The sequence below is a fragment of the Podarcis pityusensis genome (genome assembly GCF_964106645.2).
Source record: "Podarcis pityusensis genome assembly, chromosome: 6".
In the NCBI taxonomy this organism is placed as follows: Eukaryota; Metazoa; Chordata; class Lepidosauria; order Squamata; family Lacertidae; genus Podarcis; species Podarcis pityusensis.
The window spans coordinates 88,702,020-88,725,021 of NC_138030.1; the positions used below are offsets into that span (position 1 = coordinate 88,702,020).

The 23,002-nt window shown below is 43.3% G+C and overlaps 1 protein-coding gene across 2 annotated transcripts in view; it reads right to left on the reverse strand.

The window, feature by feature from the left end:
* Positions 1-23,002, reverse strand: part of BRINP3 (BMP/retinoic acid inducible neural specific 3) — a 258,994-nt gene that overhangs the window by 213,526 nt on the left and 22,466 nt on the right. For both annotated transcript variants that reach the window (XM_081012140.1, XM_081012141.1), the window contains exon 2: positions 11,971-12,256. In XM_081012140.1, the coding sequence (XP_080868266.1) occupies positions 11,971-12,206 (236 nt within the window). In that variant the 5' untranslated portion in view covers positions 12,207-12,256. The remainder of the gene's footprint in view (positions 1-11,970; positions 12,257-23,002) is intronic.

Here is a 23,002-nt window from a genome sequence, read left to right on the forward strand (position 1 = left end):
CTACAAGGATTGCATCCCACACTCCTCACCCTGGACCTCTTGATTATTTTCACTTGTTGCCCCATAGTCCTTTCTATCTGGTCCTTCCCTCTGTCTCCAGGCCTGATAAAACTCCTGCTTCCATCCTCAGCCTGTCTACTCTTTCTCTGGTATCTGGTTTTTCTTAGGCCCATCAATCTCATTACCTCTCAGGACCCTACATCTCTCCCAGCAGCACCTGTGCATCACAGAGGGAAAGAGGGCTTTCAAATGCAAACCCACACCTTATAGCAAAATTCTATGGATTAAACACCTCACCTCTAATAGAGGTGTGGGGGAATTCTCCCCTTTTCTGCTATCAGTGGTGTTAGTACAAGCCAAATTTATGGTGAAATGGAAAATAAAGGATATTGTAGAGCTGGAAAAGGTCCAGAAAAGGGCAGCCAGGATGATGGAGTGGGTGGAGCAGCTCCCCTGTGGAGAAAGGTTGCAGCCTTTGGGACTTTTTAGTATAGAGAAAAGGCTTGTTGTTGTTTAGTCGTTTAGTCGTGTCCGACTCTTCGTGACCCCATGGACCAGAGCACGCCAGGCACTCCTGTCTTCCACTGCCTCCCACAGTTTGGTCAGACTCATGTTTGTAGCTTCGAGAACACTATCCAGCCATCTCGTCCTCTGTCGTCCCCTTCTCCTTGTGCCCTCCATCTTTCCCAACATCAGGGTCTTTTCCAGGGAGGCTTCTCTTCTCATGAGGTGGCCAAAGTATTGGAGCCTCAGCTTCAGGATCTGTCCTTCCAGTGAGCACTCAGGGCTGATTTCCTTGAATGTATAGGCTTGATCTTCTTGCAGTCCATGGGACTCTCAAGAGTCTCCTCCAGCACCATAATTCAAAAGCATCAGTTCTTCGGCGATCAGCTTTCTTTATGGTCCAGCTCTCACTTCCATACATCACTACTGGGAAAAGGCTACTAAGAGACAAAACCAATAGGAAAGCACAGTGTGGAGAAAGTGGATAGAGAAAAGTGTAAGAAGGATGTAGACAAAGTGGAATGTGTGCAGAGAAGAGCAATCAAGATGATAAAAGGTCTGGAAACTAAGTCAGTGGTTGAGGGAGTTGAGTATGTTTATGTGGGAGAAGAGAAGACTGGGAGTGATATGATGGCCATCTTAGAATATCTGAACACTAGAACTTGTGGATATCTAGGAGGAGGAATGTTGGGAGATTCAGGACAAACAAAACACACAGTTAAACTATGAAATTAGCTCCCACAAAATGAAGTGATTGCCTTCAACTTGGATGGCCTGAAAATAAAATTAGACAAATACATGGAAGATGAAGCTATCTTCTTCTTTGGTGATCACTCGTAGCCAAGTAAGATTGTTTTCCATGAACACGGTCTTAATCGTGAGTCCGTAAGTGACTGTGGAGGCCAATTTTGGATCTGCACATCCTTCCACAGTGGGGACATAGGTTTCCAGGCAGGAGTTGATCATGGTGAGGATTTGCCAAGCGTGCCTTCCTCTTAGCGTGTCTCTCCCTTTCTCCCTGAGTTCGAGCATCTTCAAAACCCATGACACCTTTGGTAAAGGCTGTTCTCCAATTGGAGCCCTCACAGGCCAGTGTTTCCCAGTTGTCAGTGTTTATACTACTTTTTTTAGATTTGGTTTGAGAGAGTCTTTAAACCTCTCTTGTTGACCACCAGCATTACGTGTTCCATTTTTAAGTTCAGAATAGAGTAGTTGCTTTGGAAGACAATAATCAGGCATCTGAACAACATGACCAGTCCAACAAAGTTGATGTTAAAGAAAAATTGCTTTGACACTGGTGATCTTTGCTTCTTCCAGTACACTGGTATTAGTTTGCCTGGCTTCCCAAGTGATGTGTAAAATTTTTCGGAGACACCGTTGATGGAATCTTTCAAGGAGCTGGAGATGGCCTTTATAAGTGGTCCATGTTTCACAAGCATACTGTAATGTTGGTAGTACAATAGCTTTGCAAACAAGCATTTTGGTTTCCCTGAGAATGTCCCAGTCCTCAAACACTCTGGACTTCAATCGGGAGAAAGCTGCACTTGCAGAGCTCAGGCAATTCTGGATTTTGGCATCAGCGTCGGCCTTTGTGGAAAGATAACTGCCCAGGTAGGAGAAGTGATTGACACTTTTGAACATTACACCACTGAGTTGGATTTGAGCTTTCTGTAAGCTTCTGCGAAGATATTTAGGATGGTGTGGAGGTCATCCACTACATTGTCATCAGCATAGTGAACAGCCACAGTACTAACCCTAATGGATATGTTCTACCTCCACAACTGGACTAGATGGGTCACCAGCCTAATGCAGCAGAACTCTTATGTTCACATCTCCCTGCTGACAAAATCGAACCTGTGATAAGTCTATCTTCATACAGTCTAGAAACCCTGATGTTATAATAAGAGTGTAGTGCATCTGCTTAGTGTATTGGTCACTAACAAGGAATACTGATTCATTTCTACAGCTGCAAAGATACCCTTGTTCTTCTCTGTTGAAAGAAGCAAGCAGGCAACGCTAGGGGATGGCCAGGGAAACAGATGGGTGATTGTAATTGCACTGAAAGAGGGCTGGAAGGGATCTTTCCATGGGTAACTGTTGCAACTGCCAGAATTGATGGCTGTTACAGTCAGCTGGAGGCTTCTGCTGTCAGCGAGGCTCTTTGGGGGACTTTTGTGTGAATTGGGCTTCTGTGTGCTAAAAATGCAGGTTATACCACACTGACCTGTTGGAAGGAGACAGTTCTGAACAGAAAATTTGGCCAGGCAAGATCTAGAAGTCCAGATTTTGCAGCCTCAATGAGCTGCAAGAATGTGTTTTCAGACTAAGTAATGCTGACCATCTAGGTGTTTGTCTGAACCTTCCTGCTTCTCAGTTTATAAACAAACCAGTATTACAAAACACACACACACACACACACACCTTCAGGACTCTTATCTTGCAAGGCAACTAATTGTAAATGCCTGCCCTAGAACTCCCTACCACTCAGAGAAGCAAAAAGCATGAAACAATAGAGTTCTTCAAAATTATAGCAATGTTATTTGTAAAGCGACAGCTGACATAACTGCAGGAAAAACATAACTGCATCAGATGAATCTGAAAATTAGGCTCCCCACACCAAAAAAAGGGGCGGGGGGAATCACTGCAAAGATGAAGATAAATGCCCTGAGTGATAGTTTCCTCTGCTGAATGTGACTGTCCTTATTACCTCTTCCTGAATCTTAAATGATAGAACAGACAGGGCATTGAAAAGCAAATGAAAGGGAATGCCAAATGGAGAGAGCAAAGTCACACATCTAAAATCCTCAAAGAAGGAGCAATAATGGCCTCGTTTCACATCTTGCATCTTTGCAATCCCAAGAGTAGACAAACATCTATAATCAGTTCTAAATAAACATTCTTACTGCAGCTGACCTTATTAATAATTATCAACCTATGGGAGATGAAGTTACACATTAAAAGAACCTTTAAAATATAACTTGATATACAAAAAGTACACACACACACACAAAACCATCATTGGTTCTTTATCCTGCCCTGAGTGCAGGTCAACTTATATTTAAAATTAAAAAGATAGCATCCAAAAGAATAAAGGTAAGAATGCATATTTATCAAGAATGCACATTGTCTCATGAATTTCATTCACTCATTCATTCATGTTGCAATCCAAACCATGGAGATTCAGAATTAAGTCCTACTGAATTCAACAGGGCTTACTTCCAGGAATGCTTCCATTAAACATGTTTGAGTCAGCTGAAATCAGTGAACTCAGACCAATTAGCTCTGTGCTTGATTAGCAGCCCAATTCTTTTTCATTGCATGGGTACCTGTTACAAGTGCAGGGGTAAAGAAAAGGTCTGTATTTGTGTTAAGCTCCAGTTCCTGTTGCAAGTTGCTGAAATGAACAGTGGGCATGAAATTAATAGAAAAAATTAGGTTAATGCACACAAACACTCTTTAGGACAGAGCTAGCATACCAGATGCTGGGGATTTCCCAGCATGCTCTTCATGCATGTTCAGACCATTCTTTGGAGCAAAACCAACACAGATGACATTGCACTATCTAAGACACTCCTCTCCAGCTCTGGTGGCAAGCTGTTTCCTTTTTTCCTGCTCCCTATTCATGTGGAATATGTTAGAACACAAACACTACAGTTCCTAATGTGGCAGTAGCTCTCTTCAGATATTACTGAAATGTTTGAGACATGGGGATGTGCATGACGGCATGACCCTTTCCACCTCCAATCTCACAGCATTCAGCAGCAAAATCTGAAAGGATCTTATACAGTGGTACCTCGCAAGACGAATGCCTCGCAAGACAAAAAACTTGCTAGACGAAAGGGTTTTTTGTTTTTTGAGCTGCTTCGCAAGACGATTTTCCCTATGGGCTTGCTTCGCAAGACGGAAACGTCTTGCAAGTTTGTTTCTTTTTTCTTAACACCGTTAATATAGTTGCGACTTGACTTCGAGGAGCAACTCATAGAACGCGGTGTGGTAGCCTTTTTTGAGGTTTTTAAAGACTTTGGTGGTTTTTGAAGCTTTTCCAAAACTTTCCCGACACCGTGCTTCGCAAGACAAAAAAAATCGCAAGACGACAAAACTCGCGGAACGAATTAATTTCGTCTTGCGAGGCACCACTGTAATTATGTTCAGCTGAACACACCTACAAGCCTCTCCATGATTGAAGGCTCCAATTTTTCATTGCAGGGAGGTTTGCAAACATGTTCAAGTGAACATGCTTACAAGACCACTTCAGACCTTGCGCTGAGGGTGGTCTGATGCGCAGGGGCAGCTCAATATGTTTTGCTGCTGTAAGTAGACAACTACTGCCCTGCCCTGGTGTCATGAATGAGCCAGCCCAGCCAGCTTCCAGTGAAGGAAGTAGGCAATTGGGCTCCATGATCACTGCAGATGGTGACAGCAGTCACGAAATTAAAGGTTTCTGCTTCTTGGGAGAAAAGCAATGACAAACCTAGAAAGTCTTAAAAAGCAGAGACATCACCTTGCCAACAAAGGTCCATATAGTTAAAAGCTATGGTTTTCCCAGTAGTGATGTATGGAAGTGAGAGCTGGACCATAAAGAAGGCTGATGGCCAAAGAATTGGTGTTTTTGAATTATGGTACTGGAGGAGACTCTTCAGAGTCCCATGGACTGCAAGAAGATCAAGCCTATACATTCAAGGAAATCAGCCCTGAGTGCTCACTGGAAGGACAGATCCTGAAGCTGAGGCTCCAATACTTTGGCCACCTCATGAGAAGAGAAGACTCCCTGGAAAAGACCCTGATGCTGGGAAAGATTGAGAGCACAAGGAGAAGGAGACGACAGAGGACGAGATGGTTGGACAGTGTTCTTGAAGCTACCAACATGAGTTTGACCAAACTGCGGGAGGCAGTGGAAGACAAGAGTGCCTGGCATGCTCTGGTCCATGGGGTCACGAAGAGTCGGACATGACTAAACGACTAAACAACAACAACAAGAAAAGGGGAGCTTAGCCGAGGTCCAACTTCCCTGCCGTTAGGAATGCAGATTGCCAAGGGAACTATCTCGAGCGAGCAGAATCTCTGCCAGGCCTCTCAGGGGGAAGAAAAAGGTGAAGAAAAGAAGATTGACAGTCCGTCTTCTCAGGAAGAAATTGGAGGGGATCCAATGAGCCCACGGAGTTGTTGCTGGGGGAGGGTGTTTGACAGGAGGCGGAAGCAGAGATGTAAAGGTCATACATTCCATTTAGATTGGCAGAAGGGGAGTGAATCTTCAGAAGAGTCATCACAATTCACGTTTGCGGCAGTTGGGTTAATGCCGCCCAGAGCTATCTGTGTACTTGAGCAATAAATCATTCTTTCTAACTAACTACGCTCCCTGTGTTGTCGAGCTGGAGGCTGGGTTCCTGGCACCCTGTTGTCATGCTTGTATTGCTGCCAGTCCTGTCATCCCAACTTCACCTGCTGCGCCCGTGCTGCTGCCATGACACTGCAGCAGTGGTGAGGACAACAGAGCAGTGGTAGCAACACGGGTGAAGCCCAGGTGGGTGTGACAATGGCACAACAGCAGGGTCAGGTGGTTGCATCTGCCACCCGAGGCAAATGGCTTCACTCCTACTGGTGCCACTCGTCCAACGTGCTTAAATTTTAATAATACCCGAGAGGCCTATTATAAATGTGTCAGTAGTCATACTGAGTCTTGTAGGAACATGACCTTGGTGGTGGACCTTGGGTGTGACTCATGACCTTGGTAGGTTCATGTCAGGGACTGGCTGGATGTGGAGTGGTGGGAGTCACCAGCCCAAGAGCCCCCCTCCCCCAGGGAGGGCTTGGACTGGCTGGATGAAGAAGACTTTTTTTGAAAGAAAAAAACATATTTTATTTTCAATGCAAAATTATAAGAAAAATTACAAACATTGAATCCAAAATAATACTATACAAACAAGAAAGAAAAACAGAACACAAAAAAGAAAACAAACAAAAAAACAAAAGAACAAGCACACATCTACAAATAAAACCATATCATCATTCCAATCTAGTCATTACATACATATACACATATTGACTTCCTTCCTTTGTTCTAAGACCTCAAAATTTTTACTGTTACTAAATTGTTGTGTCTAATGTAGATTACTTCCATCTTTGTACTTTTTTTACACCGTTTTTCTTTTTCTTTAACCCTGTAAAGCATCATTCATTACATACCGATATGCTTACTCCAGAACAATGTTTTTTTCATACTCTTTAGCACATCCCCATTCTTTGAATAATTTCTGATCCGATTGTCCCCTTATGAATGCTGTGAGTCTTGCCAGAATTATATATTCACAAAATTTAATTTGCCATTTAATTTGGATTAAGAAGACTTGTGGGAATCTGCCTCCCAAGAGCCCCCCCCCCCGGGAGGGCTCTGAAGATGACACCTTAGAGCCTGGTGGTGGGACACTGAGGAGCAGTCAGCAGAAGGGATGAGCTGGGAGCCGATAGAAGCCAGAGACTTGAGACATAAAGGGAGGTCAGGAGATGGAGGACCTTCCAGGACAGGAATAGAAGCTCACAGTCACAGTGTGCATGTAGACAGTCCCAGTCCTACAGACTCTCTTCCCCCTCTGACTTCCCGCTCAAGGAGGGTCCAGCATGTTGTTGAGCAACATGCCAGACAGGCCCAGAGGAAGAGCTCACCCCTTCAGTGCAGCCTTCATCTGCTTGGGAGGGATCCAGAGTGAGAGAGTAGAGGTCAGGGGCTTGCCTAGAGGTTAGTTTCAGCAATGCCTTCATTGTTAAGATGAACCAGAGACATTGATGTTGTTTTTTCTGCTAAGAAAAAGCTATTTGCCTTCCATGCCTTCCGTGTGTGTGTGTGCCCTGCAGATGATCTGGCTCCTTGACAGCTCCTTGACAATCCATATCTACTACAGCATTTTTGCTTCCAGCATCACAAGCTATCACTTCTTATATCACTACAAGATGGGCGATAGCCACCAACTTAGCTTTTAAAGGGGATTAGACAAATTTGTGGACGGTAAAGCTATCAGTTGTCACTAGACATGATGGCTATATATTAGTTCCAGGATCAGAGGCACCAGGCCTTTGAATATCACTTGCTGAGGAATCACAAGTGGTCGGGGTGCTATTGTACCAATGTCCTGATTGTGGATTTCCCATAGGCCACTGGAAAATGGGATGCTGAGTTAGATAGGCCTTGGGTTGGATCCAGTAGGCATCTTCTTATGGTTTTACAGTCAGTATTGGTCTGGTTTCAGGGGGTGGGGGAAGCTGGCATGGGAAGGAGCTGCTATTGTGTGTGCCAGAGTTCCCAATATAACCTTTATGAATCAGGAAGACGCCATCCTACAGCAGCTTCTCTGCCGCAACAGTAATGCCAGAAGAGACCCTCACATCTTCAACATTCTCCACAAGCTTCCTAGACAATGAGTTTTCCATGCGTTCTGATGTGTGACAGAATCAATTTGAAATGAGGACATTCTGCATTCAATGGAAGGATCTTCCTTTCAGGAGAGTGATGATGGCCCCTGACTATATTACCTTTTCGCCCACAGAAACAAATCTCTATAGGAAAGCAGCCCATTTTGACGCTAGCCAAAAGCAATTTACGGATTGCTGAAAAATTGGTGGGAAAAGCAGATGGGACTGTTTCTGCTATTTATTCCCTAACTGAGGAAGCTCTGGTGAAAGCTGAACAGGTTTCCCTTCAAGCACATTTATAATCTTGATTCTCACAGTGGCCCCATAAATGGAATGCAATGCATAGTCAGCCACAGGAGAAGTTAGCTGTTTCCCAGGGCAGCCTCAAAATACATTAACACTCCTCTTTTCAATGCATAGACCGAGTAGAGTTTGCTTTCCCAGTAAGCCTGTAGCAGTTATATTATTCCTTCCTCTCTCAATTACATTTGTCGAGTTCACATGACAAACTGCAGTGCCCTTCCAAGCACTGTTAATCACTACTATCTGTTACTCACTATTATCTGACATTCTCAGCTTCGTGCCTATGCTGTTTTCCTACAGCTTTCCATTTCAGTCAATGAAATTTCAATAGAATGGAGGGAATAAGAAAAAAAGTCTTTTCAGCAAACATTAGGACAATCAGCTATATTATGGTTAGACTGGATAATTTGCAAGGATCTGGTTTTGTTCAATGAGCCTACAATGACTTTGGAATACTTCCTTCCCTGCTCTAAACCTACAGCATCACAGAACCCACCCAATTTGGATCTCAGGATCCTACCTAATTCAGACCAAGGGAAGGCAACGTCTGAGAAAAAAGCCTGCAACCCTACAATAATCTCCAGTACAACTGAGACCCTGAAGAAACCTAGAATAGTCCAGAGGTGGCCCTGAAGTATCCAGTCTGGGTGAGGTTGTACATTCTCTGAAAGAACAGTTCTGGAGTATGGGGTGTGTTGAAGGAAGGGTAGCAAAATCACAGCTAAGAAGCTCAAATCATATATATGACTGACACCCTTCTTTGGAAATTAAACCAATGTCCAAACTTTAACATTCAAAAACTTTACTTGCAGAAACTTATAGTTATGGATGAATTAAAACATCAGCTTTAATAGGAGTCTCCAAAGTCTGGCCCCCAACAATGGTAACTTAAAGCAGAAAAGAAATATATATTAAACACATACACACACAAACACCATGAGGAAAGGGGAGAACTGAGCAAATTATAGGAATCAGAAATGAACAAAACAGGCCAAAAGGTGGGGCAGGTGCAACAGACCCCTAGTGTCCCTATTTTCCAGGGATGTCCCTAATTTACAGAAACTGTCCCAGTTTCTGATTTGATCCCAGAATGTCCCGCTTTTCCTTAGGACGTTCCTATTTTCATCAGAGAAATGTTGGAGGGTACGGTGCAAGTGTAAATAATACATATACAAGGAAAACTAGCCAAGAGTTGAAGTGGGAGTTAGAACATTGCTGGAGGGAAAAACGGTGAAGTCTCGTGCTATGCCAAACTTTTCACACACTACTTTTCTGGCAATTCAACTGGGTGTAGTGCATTGAAACCGCATGTGAAGAAAATGAAATAAATATTGGTTGTTTGTGTTGTGCTTACCTTATTAAAAGGTGGCAATGGGACATTTCCCCTTCAAAGCTCTTTTTTAAAAATCCTCACACTCATTCACTGTGAAGCTCTTCACACAAGGTCTTGCACCTTGGCAACATTTTCCTAGAATCCGCATGTGACCAACTTGAAAGGGAAAAAATAACCCGCGTCCACCTTGTACCTCTGTCTTCTTCCCCCTCTCCATATAGTGTTTAATCAATGTGTATAGGTTTTCCCTAGCTGCACACAAGCTTCCTGCTGTACAAATTGCTTCTGTGCATGTGGTCAGGTGTGCATGTATAATAATAATAATAATAATAATAATAATAATAATAATAATAATTTATTATTTGTACCCCGCCCATCTGGCTGGGTTTCCCCAGCCACTCTGGGCGGCTTCCATAGGAACCAAAAATACACTAAAGTATCACAGATTAAAAACTTCCCTGAACAGCGCTGCCTTAAGATGTCTTCTGAATGTCAGGTAGTTATTTATCGCTTTGACATCTGATGGGAGGGCGTTCCACAGGGTGGGCGCCACTACCGAGAAGGTCCTCTGCCTGGTTCCCTGTAGCTTTGCTTCTCGCAATGAGGGAACCACCAGAAGGCCCTCGGTGCTGGACCTCAGCGTCCGGGCAGAACGATGGGGATGGAGACGCTCGTGGATGTAAACACATCCACGAACTGATTCTCCCTTTGGTTGCAGCTCTCTATTATTCTGGACGGTTCTGCAATTTTCAGAGGCAGCTTTTTGTGGGGTATAAGAAACAGCAGTGATATAGACCCTAGAATGCAGAATGCAGTGTGTGGTCCTTTCAGGCATGGTTAACAGTACTGAAACCAGAAGCAATGGGAATCATTCTTGTTGCCTTTTGCAATGGATATTTCTGTTTCGTTGAGCAATATAAAAACAAAGGGGAGTAAAATATGCTGACTCGGGCTTTATATAGTATTGCTTTTATTTTCCCCTCCCCTGCCAAAATAAATAAATAGATGGTTGGCGTTGACAGCTGGCTTATAAACCCCGGCTAATAGCAATCGTCTCCTCTGATCCGTTGAGCTCACCAAACACCCCCAATGCATATATCATCATCACAGTTAATGTGCAACAGACCTCACAATGCGTTGGCCTATGGCAACACAAACTAATGCAAAATTGACCTGAAACACAGTGCCCTCTGGTGCACAGAGAAGCAGCACAGGAAAATAAATATTCATAACACAAAACAAACTTCAGACCTTCTCCCCAAACCTGTATTTAAGAACCAGCAGCAATTTGCATGGAGCCACAAACAGGATGAAAAGGCAAGAGTTTGCCCCTTATTATGGACCCAATAGCTGAAAAAGCTGGAATGACAGCAAAACAATCTGAAGCAAATAAAGGACCACCTGTTCAAATGATTTTACGGCCATAAATTGGTCAAGTGACAGAAATTGCCAATCTGTTTCTTCCACGTTCTATAGTTGCAGCTCCTTATTTTGACTGGCAAAGAGGAGTCCGCTAGGGTCAATAATTAAAGACACTCCTACTTGTCATAGTTTTCTCTTTTTAAAGCCAAGATCCTTTCAAAGCATTTATTATTGCTAATGTATATAACACTTTTAATGTATAAAGCATGGGTCATTACTTATATTATTTATTTTCATCAAAACAACACACAGGATGCATCATTAATATTCTCATTTTCTGATGAGACTATGTAATTAAGGCAAACACATTAATTCTTGCTGAAGGGCCTTTTTTTCTTTTTTCTTTCAGGGCTTCTGCACTTTTATCAGGTGAGTGCATGGCAGACAGATATTCATCAGGTGATGCTTATCTGAAAGCCATTCATGTTTGTTTGCTTTTGTTATGCAAATATTAGCCATAGAACCTTGGGAGTGAGTGTGGGGAAATTTAACATCATTCTCCACCACAGTCCTGACAAAAACTGCCTCTGTTTACATTTCAGGGGAAGCCTCCATTGACACCTACATTGCCATGGGCTGCAATAGAAGACCTTCGGGGTCCCTTCCAACTTTACATTTCCATGATTCTGGGAATGCTGTACATGTAAACACGCGTACTCTACCTCTGAACTGTGCCTCATTAATCTCCTGCAATTCAGGAAGAAAATGCAAGCTGAGCTAAAACTAGGAGTTAAAATTAGCTTTTCAACAAGGCTGAAAGATTTCGTCAACAGGTGGTCACCTTCAGATCTCGCTTTAATCAATCACCTCCTTTCACTTTCAATAGGCAGCACAGCTATTCCCAACATGAAAAGGAACCTTGGTGTATATTTTTGGAATGAAACCAGACCTACCCATTGGTTCTCCCCATCTGTGATGTTTTTTTTCTTAAAGTGCCCTTGTGTCATTTCTAAACAGTTCCTGGAAGAGCACCCTCTGAAATCACAATCCCTTTTGTTTCATACCTGTAAATCTTGTATCTTGTGCTAAATCCCTGTCGGCTTCTGTCCACGAAATCTGTGTATTCCGGAGAGCGGTGGAAGGGTCCCTTATCTGAAAGGAGCCAGTCGAAGGGGCTTGTGGCATGCTGATCCGAAGCAGCAGCAACCATTAAAACCCAGCAATGAAGACTCAGGGCTATCCACTCCCATAGAGCCATCAGAGAGAACAATTCAGCACCAGCACTGCATCGCCATATCATGCTTCCGCTGGGGACTTAGAGTCTTCATTCTCTTAGCTGTCCCTTAACACCTAGACAAAGACACACAGGAATTTAGTTTAGCACACACTGGTCATTCTAGCATAGCGGGCAGAAATTATTACAGTGGTACCTTGGTTCTCAAACTCAATCTGTTCCAGAAGTCCGTTCCAAAACCAAGGTGCGCTTTCCCATAGAAAGTAATGCAAAATGAATTAATCCGCCCCAGACTTTTAAAAACAACCCCTAAAACAGCAATTTAACATCTTACGAGACCATTGATCCATAAAATGAAAGCAATAAAAAAAATGTACTGCTGTCACACAATCAATAGCAGAACTGGGTTCCACACAGTCACAAAAACAAAACAAAAAAGCCGCAAAAACAGACAGACTTCAGTGTAACACTCAAAATGGAAGCGTCTCACTCAAAACACAGCATGTTTGAAAAGTTCACAAACCAGAACACTTACTTCTGGGTTTGCAGTGTTTGAGTACCAAGTTGTTTGAGTACCAAGGCGTTTGAGAACCAAGGTACCACTGTGTTATTATCATCTCCAAGTTAAAGAAACAGCTGGCAAAGGGCAGTGGGGAAAAGAGGAATGGGTGATTCTCTTCCTTTTCCTATCTTTAACCATCCGTCAAGCATGAGCATTGAGTATGCTTATACTTGCATCCATGTATGTGGCTGAATGACTGAGTCTTCAAGAATGTGCAGAGAGTGTGTGCATGCTATTACCTTAAGTGTCTAAGACTGTTCAGTTTGAAGCAGATTATTTACCAGTGTGGTATAGCAGTTAAAGTGTCAGAGTAGGACCTGGGAGAACAGGGTTCAATTCCCTGATCAGTTATGAAACTCCCTGATCTTGGGCCAGTCGCAACAGGGATGTTGTGGGGGAATCACATGAGGAAGAGGATAACCATGGATGGCTCCTTGGAGAAAAATGGTGTGGTATAACTGGCCCAAGATCAGGGAGTTTCATAACTGATCAGGATACAACAAATCAGGATGCAAGAAGAAGCTGTGTTTGTTTAAACTATTCAGGCAGTTGAAGGCTGCCATTCCCAGAATCCTGCCCAACCTAATCTTCAACATTTGTACCATGTTTGCAATGGAGCAGGTGAGCAGCAGTATGTTGGCAATATATTTGTAATGTGAATTAAAACACCAATTTTTGCAGCACACCGATATGAAATGGCTTGGAATGTGTTGAGGAGCTATAAAACATCAATAATTTGGGTAGGAAGACCTTTTAAGTGATACCATTAAAAAATAAAACCTGATATTTTTTTTTAAAAAAAGGCTTGGATAATTAAAATGGGAATATAATTTTAGAAGGATTAAGTTTTCAGATTAGGAGTGGACTCCACCGCCATGAGGCTAACATGAATACATTAGCAGAGGATGTATTCTTACTTGAGATTTCTTATCAGCTCTTCTAAGGAGCCATTAAACTGTAACCGAAGGCCAAATATTTTACATCCTTTGGAAGCATGTAGCTTATACACATGGTGAGAGTGAACTTCATGTTCATGTACACTTAATTGTTACATATATGAACTATTCAATGTGAACAAGGACCTATATGCCTCTAAACACTTACACCAGGCTTCCTCAACCTCGGCCCTCCAGATGTTTTGAGACTACAATTCCCATCATCTCTGACCACTAGTCCTGCTAGCTAGGGATCATGGGAGTTGAGGAAGTCTGGCTTACACAAACACAGAATTCATCCATCACCCCTTCATGCTGCTGTTGTTTTTTTCTGTGTGGCGGATGCTCACACTAGGACTCCATTAGGACCTGGCCTAGATGCTGCTGCAACCGCCATGGAAAATGTAGTTCCATTGGTTCCTGACTATGTTTTGGGAACTACATTTCCCATGGTACCTGATGTTCTGGAGTCTGGTGCACAGGCTTCAGAAAAGTATCAAAGCTTCAGCAGAGTCTCCCTGTGAACCTTTCCTATTATGACCACTGCTGAGAGCTGAGGGAGCTGTGGGGTGGAGAAAAGGAGTAGTCATGGTAACATTGTAGGCCATTATAAGCCAGACCCAAACTCCGGAGGAATATATTGATGATGATGATGATGTATATTTCTTCAGCCACTCTGGGTGGCTCCCCAAAGAATATTAAAAACAAAATAAAACATCAAACATTAAAAACTTCCCTAAATGGATGTCTTCTAAAAGTCAGATACTGATAGTTGGTTTTTTCCTTGACATCTGATGGAAGGGCGTGTATGGGTGGGGATGGTGGAGAATTCAAAATGTATGAAGATAGTTTCTGACACACATTTTGTTATGCTATTCCTTCCATGTGCAGCCAAGAAGAAGAAGAAGGAGGAGGAGGAGGAGGAAGAAGAAGAGTTTGGATTTGATATCCCGCTTTATCACTACCCTAAGGAGTCTCAAAGTGGCTAACAACCTCCTTTCCCTTCCTCCCCCACAACAAACAGTCTGTGAGGTGAGTGGGGCTGAGAGACTTCAAAGAAGTGTGACTAGCCCAAGGTCACCCAGCAGCTGCATGTGGAGGAGCGGAGACGCGAACCCGGTTCACCAGTCTACAAGTCTACCGCTCTTAACCACTACACCACACTGGCTCCCTTTTAAGCTTTTAAGTGGCAGCCCATTTTTTTTAAGTGAAATAGAAATAAATGCTAAAAGAGCTTGGACTGACACAACAGATGGCATGATTGCTTGATATAATGATTTGGCGAATCCTCCTCATTTGTCAAAAAACTGTACACAGCTACCTAGTAAAACATGGAATGCTTGCTATTCAGCCAGTTTCATACATGTCCCAAAGCTAACCAGTATATTGGGGCAAACTTGTCAGGGCTGTCAAGACAATATACTGCAACATGCCAGATAGGATATTCTGACCCAAAACAAGGAACGGTAATAGATACAGTGTTTGTCTCTGACATGCAGTTGAAATAGCAAAACCAAAAGAGATACAAATAGCCCATACGTTGCAATGTAAATAAGCATGGGAAGATTTGCAAAGGTTAAGAAAGAATAGGCATTCTGTACTAGTGGAATGCTATCTAGAATCACCAATGACTGATTTAACAGAGGTAGACATTCCTAGCAAGATTTTTGCCCAAATGTAAAATGGTACTGTGCTTCATACATCACCACCATATCTAATCCATATCCAATGTGTGCTTGGGATATAGGCAAAGTGCATGCTCCCTATGCATGTTTACTCAGGTGTAAGTCCTTCTTAAGTTCAATGGAACTTACCTTCTGGTAAGTGAATCTAACCAGCTTACAAAAATAGTTGTAATCTACCAGAAAATTAAATTTAAAATATGGTTTACAAAAATAGGAAATAGTGGTAGAACAGGTGATGTAGTATTTGCATGGAATTCAGTTTAAGACTGCAGTGTTGGGCATTCTTACACTGGAATAAATTGAACTGAATTCAGTGAGATTTACCGCTGAGTAGACATGCTTTGGGTTGCACACTGCAATTTTAAACAAAGTATGTTGGTGTGTGGAGAATAAAGACTCTATGTATGGCAGTCAAGGTGCTAACGTAATACCTTCTGGAAAGCCAATTGTGAGATTTAGGAAATTGCAGGTTATAGATCAGAAACTTTTCATTCCATTTTCTAGAGCAAGGACAGCTAAGTTTTGGCTCTCTGGAATTGGTGGGACTACAATTCCCATCATCCTTGGTCACTGGATGTAAGGCTGATAGCAGCTGGTGTTCAGCTACATCTGGAAGACAATAGGCTACCAACTCTGGTATAGAGGCATGGTAGAAGCCTGTTTGATATTTTCCACCATCATTTCAGATCATTTTATACTACTTTTAATGGTTGATTCTGTAAGGTGAAGTGACCTTTTCCAGGTGGTGGTATGTTGGAGCCAGATGAAGGCAAGAACTGGTGTCTTAAAGCTGAAGCAATGCTTTAAAATATTGGCCTTAAAACAGGGGTCTCCACCTCAGGCGGCAAAGCATTCTGGACTGGCACTGTCTTTTCTTCACTACCTTCGTCTTTCTCTTCATCTTCCCTTTCAGCTTCTTACACTTCATAATCTGACTCCTTAATATCCCGTTCTTTCTCGACACTTTCCTCTCCATAGGCCACACCGTGAGTATCAATTGCCTAATTAAATCTAAGATTACCATCTATGTTTCCTCCCTGCCCCTTAACCTTCTTTACTGCTCGAATTAGATTCTACTTGAGTCACCTTTTCTGTCCATGCATTCACGTTTTAAAACACAGCTTTTCAATCGGGCCTCTCTTTTTTTGCAAACCCTTTATCTCTATTTCCTTCGATCCCCCATGTTATTTCTTCAAATCTCACCCTCTGCAGTTTTACTTCCTGTTTGATTCTCAATACTATGAGGATCAGTATGGTTGTCTGCCTCCTACAAGTTACGGTACCTATGTAGCCAAAAAGAAGCCCCAGGTGTGTCTTGGCTTGGTCTAAATCAGGGGTAGGCAACCTAAGGCCCATGGGCCACAAGCGGCCCCTGGGGTCATTTAACTGGCCCCCAAGCCGCCCCCGAACTGAGCCACCTGCTTGGCGAGTCCCCGTGCGCTGTGCTAAACTGGCGCAGTGTGGCACGGGGACTCCCTTCTGCAGTGCCAAAAATCCCACCTGCGCACAATCTGGCCCATGGAGCCCTTCTGATACCCTGGCTCCCCAAAGTCAGCAATGATAGAAAGGAAGCTGTAAGAATAGCCGCTCCCCACATTAAATAGGGGGTTCCCTTTGCGTGGTCGCGCACAGCCCCCTGGACCCTATGTGGCACCATTAGCACAGGCTTGGCTTCACCTTTCCCAGGTGGATACCTGGAGGTCTCCGCCTACCTCAGCCAGTTGCCCAATCCCGCCTGGGAAGGCGTTGCCAAGGTGATCAGGCCAGGTAGGGGGAGGGACCACCCTGCCCACACAATGGGGGGAGGATCTTACCTGGGAATCGTCAGTTGGCTCCAGAGCTTCTCCCACCCTACCCACCCTCAGTTAAGACTTCTTTTGCAGGTTAACCTTTTCTCCACAGGTACGTGGGTGCTGCTACGTCAGGGTCACTGTTGAAGGGCCGGAAAGGAATTATCCTGCATTGGCAGGTTTGCCCTTACCGTAGCAAAACGTCACAACTTTGGCGGTATCAGGCCTTGGGCGGAATCCTTCAGTCTATCTTCCCTAAATGGGGGTGGGCGTGTAACGGTGATTCACGCCCCCCCTTCTTTTTGCACCGGCGATACCAGGCTTCCCCATTAAAGAGGTTGTTTGAGGGGAGGTTTTGGCCGTACACCAAAGGTACATTGACATTGCTCTCCCTTGTGACAGCGGCATAACGGGGGCAGGCTCTCTCTACTTAAACATATGTTCTCCAGAGCTAGCCCACCCCCCCCACACTCTGGATAACCCTGATGTTCCCCAGATCCCCGGTGAGGGACTGGGAGGGATAAACACCCAATGCCTGAGCCAAGGTCTACCCACATCTGAAACATAATAAAGTTGTGGCCAATTTTAATCCCATAGCACATTGTCATGAGTTATTCGTTATTCCACATGGGGACCGCCCAGGGTTTGGGGAACTCCGCCTGTCCACGCAATAAACTCAAGAATGCAACAAGCCATTGTAATGTAGTAGCATTGAGAAGCACAAATTTTCCTTGGTATAATAAAAAAATGCAGTGGTTAACTTGAAACTGGAACAGCATGGCATTTATTTAATGAAGTCTTGCCGTGTGATAGCCTTTTCTCTAGTGAATCTATTGACGAAGAAAAACTTCCCACTAATTCACACCTAAATAGGGCACTACCAATTATAATCATTTGTACCAGGCTCCTGCTGGGAACTTGAACCTGACAATGAATGCCACTTTTATCTACGCACATTTCTGACACAAAAATATTCAAGATATAGTAGCTTTATGTCTCCTGACTATTGCTCCATTATAGACAGGACAAAACAAAAACCCACTAGAGTTCAATAAATAGGATTATTGCACGTCCTCTGGACAGGATATTCATAATATTAAAAAATCATGGGGATAAAATATAAGTGGATTGACTGCAGGAAACTGATTGACCCAGGCAGGGCTCCATAATACATAATGAACAAGACTCATCATAAAATCTGAATACATTTGTGGTGTTCTGGAAATGCAGCAGGAGGAACAGTTAAGCTTTTTTTGCTGCCTAAGGAACAAAGAATAACTATTAATAATTTTGCTCGGGCCTTCCAGCTTCAGCGGTTCTCAGAGTTTCTATCTTCAGGGAACATTTTCTTCTGCTGAGCCACCTCCAGCACATTTTCATGCCAGTGCTGGTTGTAGCTGTTGGATTTCACCATTGCTTTGTGTAAAGGAAGAACATAGCCTAGAACACAACTAATGGCCCCCTGTGACTGCACACTGTAAAATAAGATCTAATAAATAAATAAATAATAATAATAATAATAATAACAACAACAGTTCGAAAGCACACCAGTGCAAGTAGATAAATAGGTACCACTGCAGCAGGAAGGTAAACGGCATTTCTGTGCGCTCTGGTTTCTGTCACGGTGTTCCGTTGCATCAGAAGCAGTTTAGTCCTGCTGGCCACATGACCCAGAAAGCTGTCTGTGGACAAACACCGGCTCCCTCGGCCTGAAAGCAAGAAGAGCGCCGCAACCCCATAGTCACCTTTGACTGGACTTAACCGTCCAGGGGTCCTTTACCTTTTTACCTAGTATTTATTACCTGCCCTTCACTCTTGTCAGCCATTACTAATCTTCTCTCTGAGGATCCCCTGATAAGCTTTTAAATCTAAGAAAAAATAGGATTCCCTGGAACACAGTTAGGGTTGCCATATTTCAAAAAGTAAAAACCAGGACACCCCCAAAATTTTTCAATTTATGGGGAAAAAATCTGAACGTATGGCAGCCCTAACATATGCTTAATTCCTTTGAATTGCACTGATTTTTCTTTATCATACAACCAAACGTTCTGGAAAGTTTGACTCTGGTATCCCTAAGGAAGTGTCGCAAATAACTATGGAAGAATTGCAAATGCAGCACCACAGCAGTCAGCTGAGGCAAAAATAAACACCTTAAATGTGTGTTTTTTTAAATGCATTGTGGCAAAGCATTTGCTGCTCTTCTCGGCCTGCTTTGCCTTTCATTCATTTGTGCTCTGATGAGGAATGTTATGCATAGCTGTCAACCGTCCCTTATTTGGTGGGAAACTCCCTTATCCCAGCGCCATTTCCCGCTGCTGTCCCTTTTTGATGATGTCCCTTAAATTTCCCGGGTTTCAAAGGAAGCAGCTCCTCTCCCTCCCTCCCTGCTGGCCAGGGAGGAGGGAGGCTCCAACTGTGTTGCTTGGCTGCGTTGCTCACCCAATAAGGAGTCTAAGAACGACTGGGGGGTGGAGCTTGCATGCCTTGTGCCGATCAAATCGGCCGCGTTGCCTGGGGACTCGCCTTTGCCCAGCACTTCCCAGCGGAGAGGTGACGGTGGTTTTCCTTGCTGCATCCCCTTTGCCAGGTTGCTGCGCTGTGGGAACCACCACTTGAGGCTTCGTTTGGCTGGTGGTTGACTAAAATCCCTTATTTTGGCTGCTGATCCCTTATTTTCAAGGCTGCTGGTCCCTTATTTTCAAATCTGTAAGTTGACAGCTATGATGTTATGTGCATTGCCAACACCTGCCTTCACCTAACCTGGTGCCCTCCAGGTGTTTGGACTGCAACTCCCATCAGTTCCAGCCAGCACAGACATGGTGGCTGGAGCTGAGGGAAGTTGCAGTCCAATGCTTCTGGTGGGCACCAGACTGATGATGGCCGACGTATGTTTTATTGGACATTTCCCACTGTAAAGGGGGGGGGGGAATCATCTATATAAAACCAGTCAGACAACCCCTGCATGTGTCAGATGAAGTAGTAGTAGTAATAATAATAATAATAATAATAATAATAATAATAATAATTTATTATTTGTACCCCGCCCATCTGGCTGGGCTTCCCCAGCCACTCTGGGCGGCTTCCAACAAAGATTAAAAATACATTAAAATGTCATACATTAAAAAATTCCCTGAACAGGGCTGCCTTCAGATGTCTTCTAAATGTCAGGTAGTTGTTTATCTCTTTGACATCTGATGGGGGGGGGTGTTCCACAGGGCGGGCGTCACTACCGAGAAGGCCCTCTGCCGGGTTCCCTGTAGCTTTGCTTCTCGCAGTGAGGGAACCACCAGAAGGCCCTTGGAGATGGACCTCAATGTCTGGGCTGAATGATGGGGGTGGAGACACTCCTTCAGGTATAGACCCTGAGTAGACCCTACCCCACACCTACAACTATAGATGTGTTGGTCTTTAAGCTGTCGCAGGACTTTTTGGCTTTTCTGACACATTGAAAGTATAAGGACTTCATTGTAGCCAAAATTAGACTGGTGTGGACCTTACAGACCTGGTTCTGGCAACTGCTGGATTCAGGAAAGTGGTTTACAGCCTCTTGAAATTAAGCCTGGGAAACTGCAAAAACTCTCTACATGTGGCTTTTGATTATTGGGTTGCCCTTATAACTTGGAAGGTATAGCTTTCCCTTTTCCCACAAGCCACATAATTAGGATACATCCCAAAGAGGTATTATTTTCCATTGGAGCTACACTTTTGCTAATAGAAAAATCTAGATGCATTACATACTGGCAGAGCATTGAAACCTGAAATCTTATGGTTGCTTTCACCGGGAAATGTGCCTGAGACATGAAACACTGAACTTTTTAAATTAACTTTTCATGAAAAGATCATGTCACTTTCTAAATTACAAGAGTGCAATAATAGGCAGAGTTTACTCTTCTGTGCGCTTATTGACTCAAAATGTTCCAGGCCATTAAATTATAATGATGACTAATGGGTCTCTCCTGTTTTAGTTCAAATCCATAGAGTTAACACAAGAAAATTGATTAGTGTGGGTATTCAGCATTTTCTCATATCTTTCTTTCCTGGACCTTGAAATGAGTGGTGTCAAATAATACAGGCTTGACTGTAACCTGGTAGAATCTAGTACTATATGGTGCATAATAAATCAAATATCTGGATGGCTTTTGTCCAAATAAGTAGATAAATGAGTAGAAAAAAGATAGCACAAAAAGGTGGTATCGTATGTAAAACTTAATTATAAAAGAATGTGGTGCAGGACTCTTTGGACTTAGTGTTAATGGTCATTCAAAATGCTATTGAAAACACTAATTAATATATATATATATATATATATATATATATATATATATATATATGAAAAGCAACCAGGATATCCACTTGATTATAATTTCCCTCAACGCATGTTTGAGTTTAAATCCATGTTACCCAAATCTTTAATTTTCCAAGTCCTATTTGCTGTGCAAGTCTACTAAAAATAACATACACTGAGTTATAGCCAACCAAGCCATACTCAGAGTAGGATAAATTTGTGTAGAAATTTCCTTTGTGATCTTCTCTCCGTAATGTTGAACTCATCAAGTGATGAAAAGCACATATGAGTTGTGTCAGTGCTTTTTTTTCTTGGGGGACGCAGGAGGACGCATACACCTAAACATTTTGTGAATCTTTGTACTTTTGTCCATTTACTGTATTTATTTTCCCTGATTTGAACTATAAAATGGTGGTTTTCTTGAATCTAAATGAGAGTACCCCTAAACATTTTTTAGGGGGAAAAACACTGAGTTGAGTCATACTCAGAGTTGCAAAAATCTTACCAGAATATAGGTTCTTGCCTATGCATGTATACTAAACTATCCACACATCAAAATATGACTCCGTGAGTATCAAAATGTTGACAGATTTGCTCCATTCATTCCCTGCTTATGGGTTGCTTTCAAGCATCTAGCTCATGGGTAGGCAAACTAAGGCCCAGGGGCCAGATCCAGCCCAATCGCCTTCTAAATCTGACCCACGGACGGTCCGGGAATCAGCGTGTTTTTACATGTGTAGAATGTGTGCTTTATTTAAAATGCATCTCTGGGTTATTTGTGGGGCATAGGAATTTGTTTATTTTTTTCTTCAAAATATAGTCCGGCCCCCCACAAGGTCTGAGGGACAGTGGACCAGCCCCCTGCTGAAAAAGTTTGCTGACCCCTGCTGCTTGACCATTTCTAGAACCAGATTCCCAAACTAGATTGATACTTTTTGCTTCCTTTAGAATTTCTCAGAATCTTCTCCTTTGCAGCCATCTTCCAAATCACCTCTAAAGGCATTTCTTAAGTAAATCCTTAAGCATTCTGTCAGACCCTCCACTGCCCTTATTTCCCAGGGAAAGTCCCAGATTTACAGAAGCCATCCCAGTTTCTGATTTGATCCTGGAACATCCTGCTTGTCCTTAAAAAGGTAAAGTACCCCTGACAGTTAAGTCAAGTCATGAACGACTCTGGGGTTGTGGTGCTCATCTCACTTTACAGGCCAAAGGAGCTGGCGTTTGTCCGCAGACAGTTTTTCCGGGTCATGTGGCCAGCATGACTAAGCCGCTTCTGGTGAAACCAGAGCAGCGCATGGAAACGCCGTTTACCTTCCCGCCAGAGTGTACCTATTGATCTACTTGCACTTTGTCGTGCTTTCGAATTGCTAGGTTGGCAGGAGCAGGGACCGAGCAACGGGAGCTCATCCCATTGCGGGGATTCAAACCGCTGACCTTCTGATCAGCAAGCCCTAGGTTCAGTGGTTTAGACCACAGCGCCACCACGTCCCCTTAGGATGTCCCTATTTTCATAAGAGAAAAGTTGGAGGGTATGGGGTTATGCATCTCCCACACCAAGGAGATGAAGTAACTATACAACTTTTAGAAGACATCTGTATAGGGAAA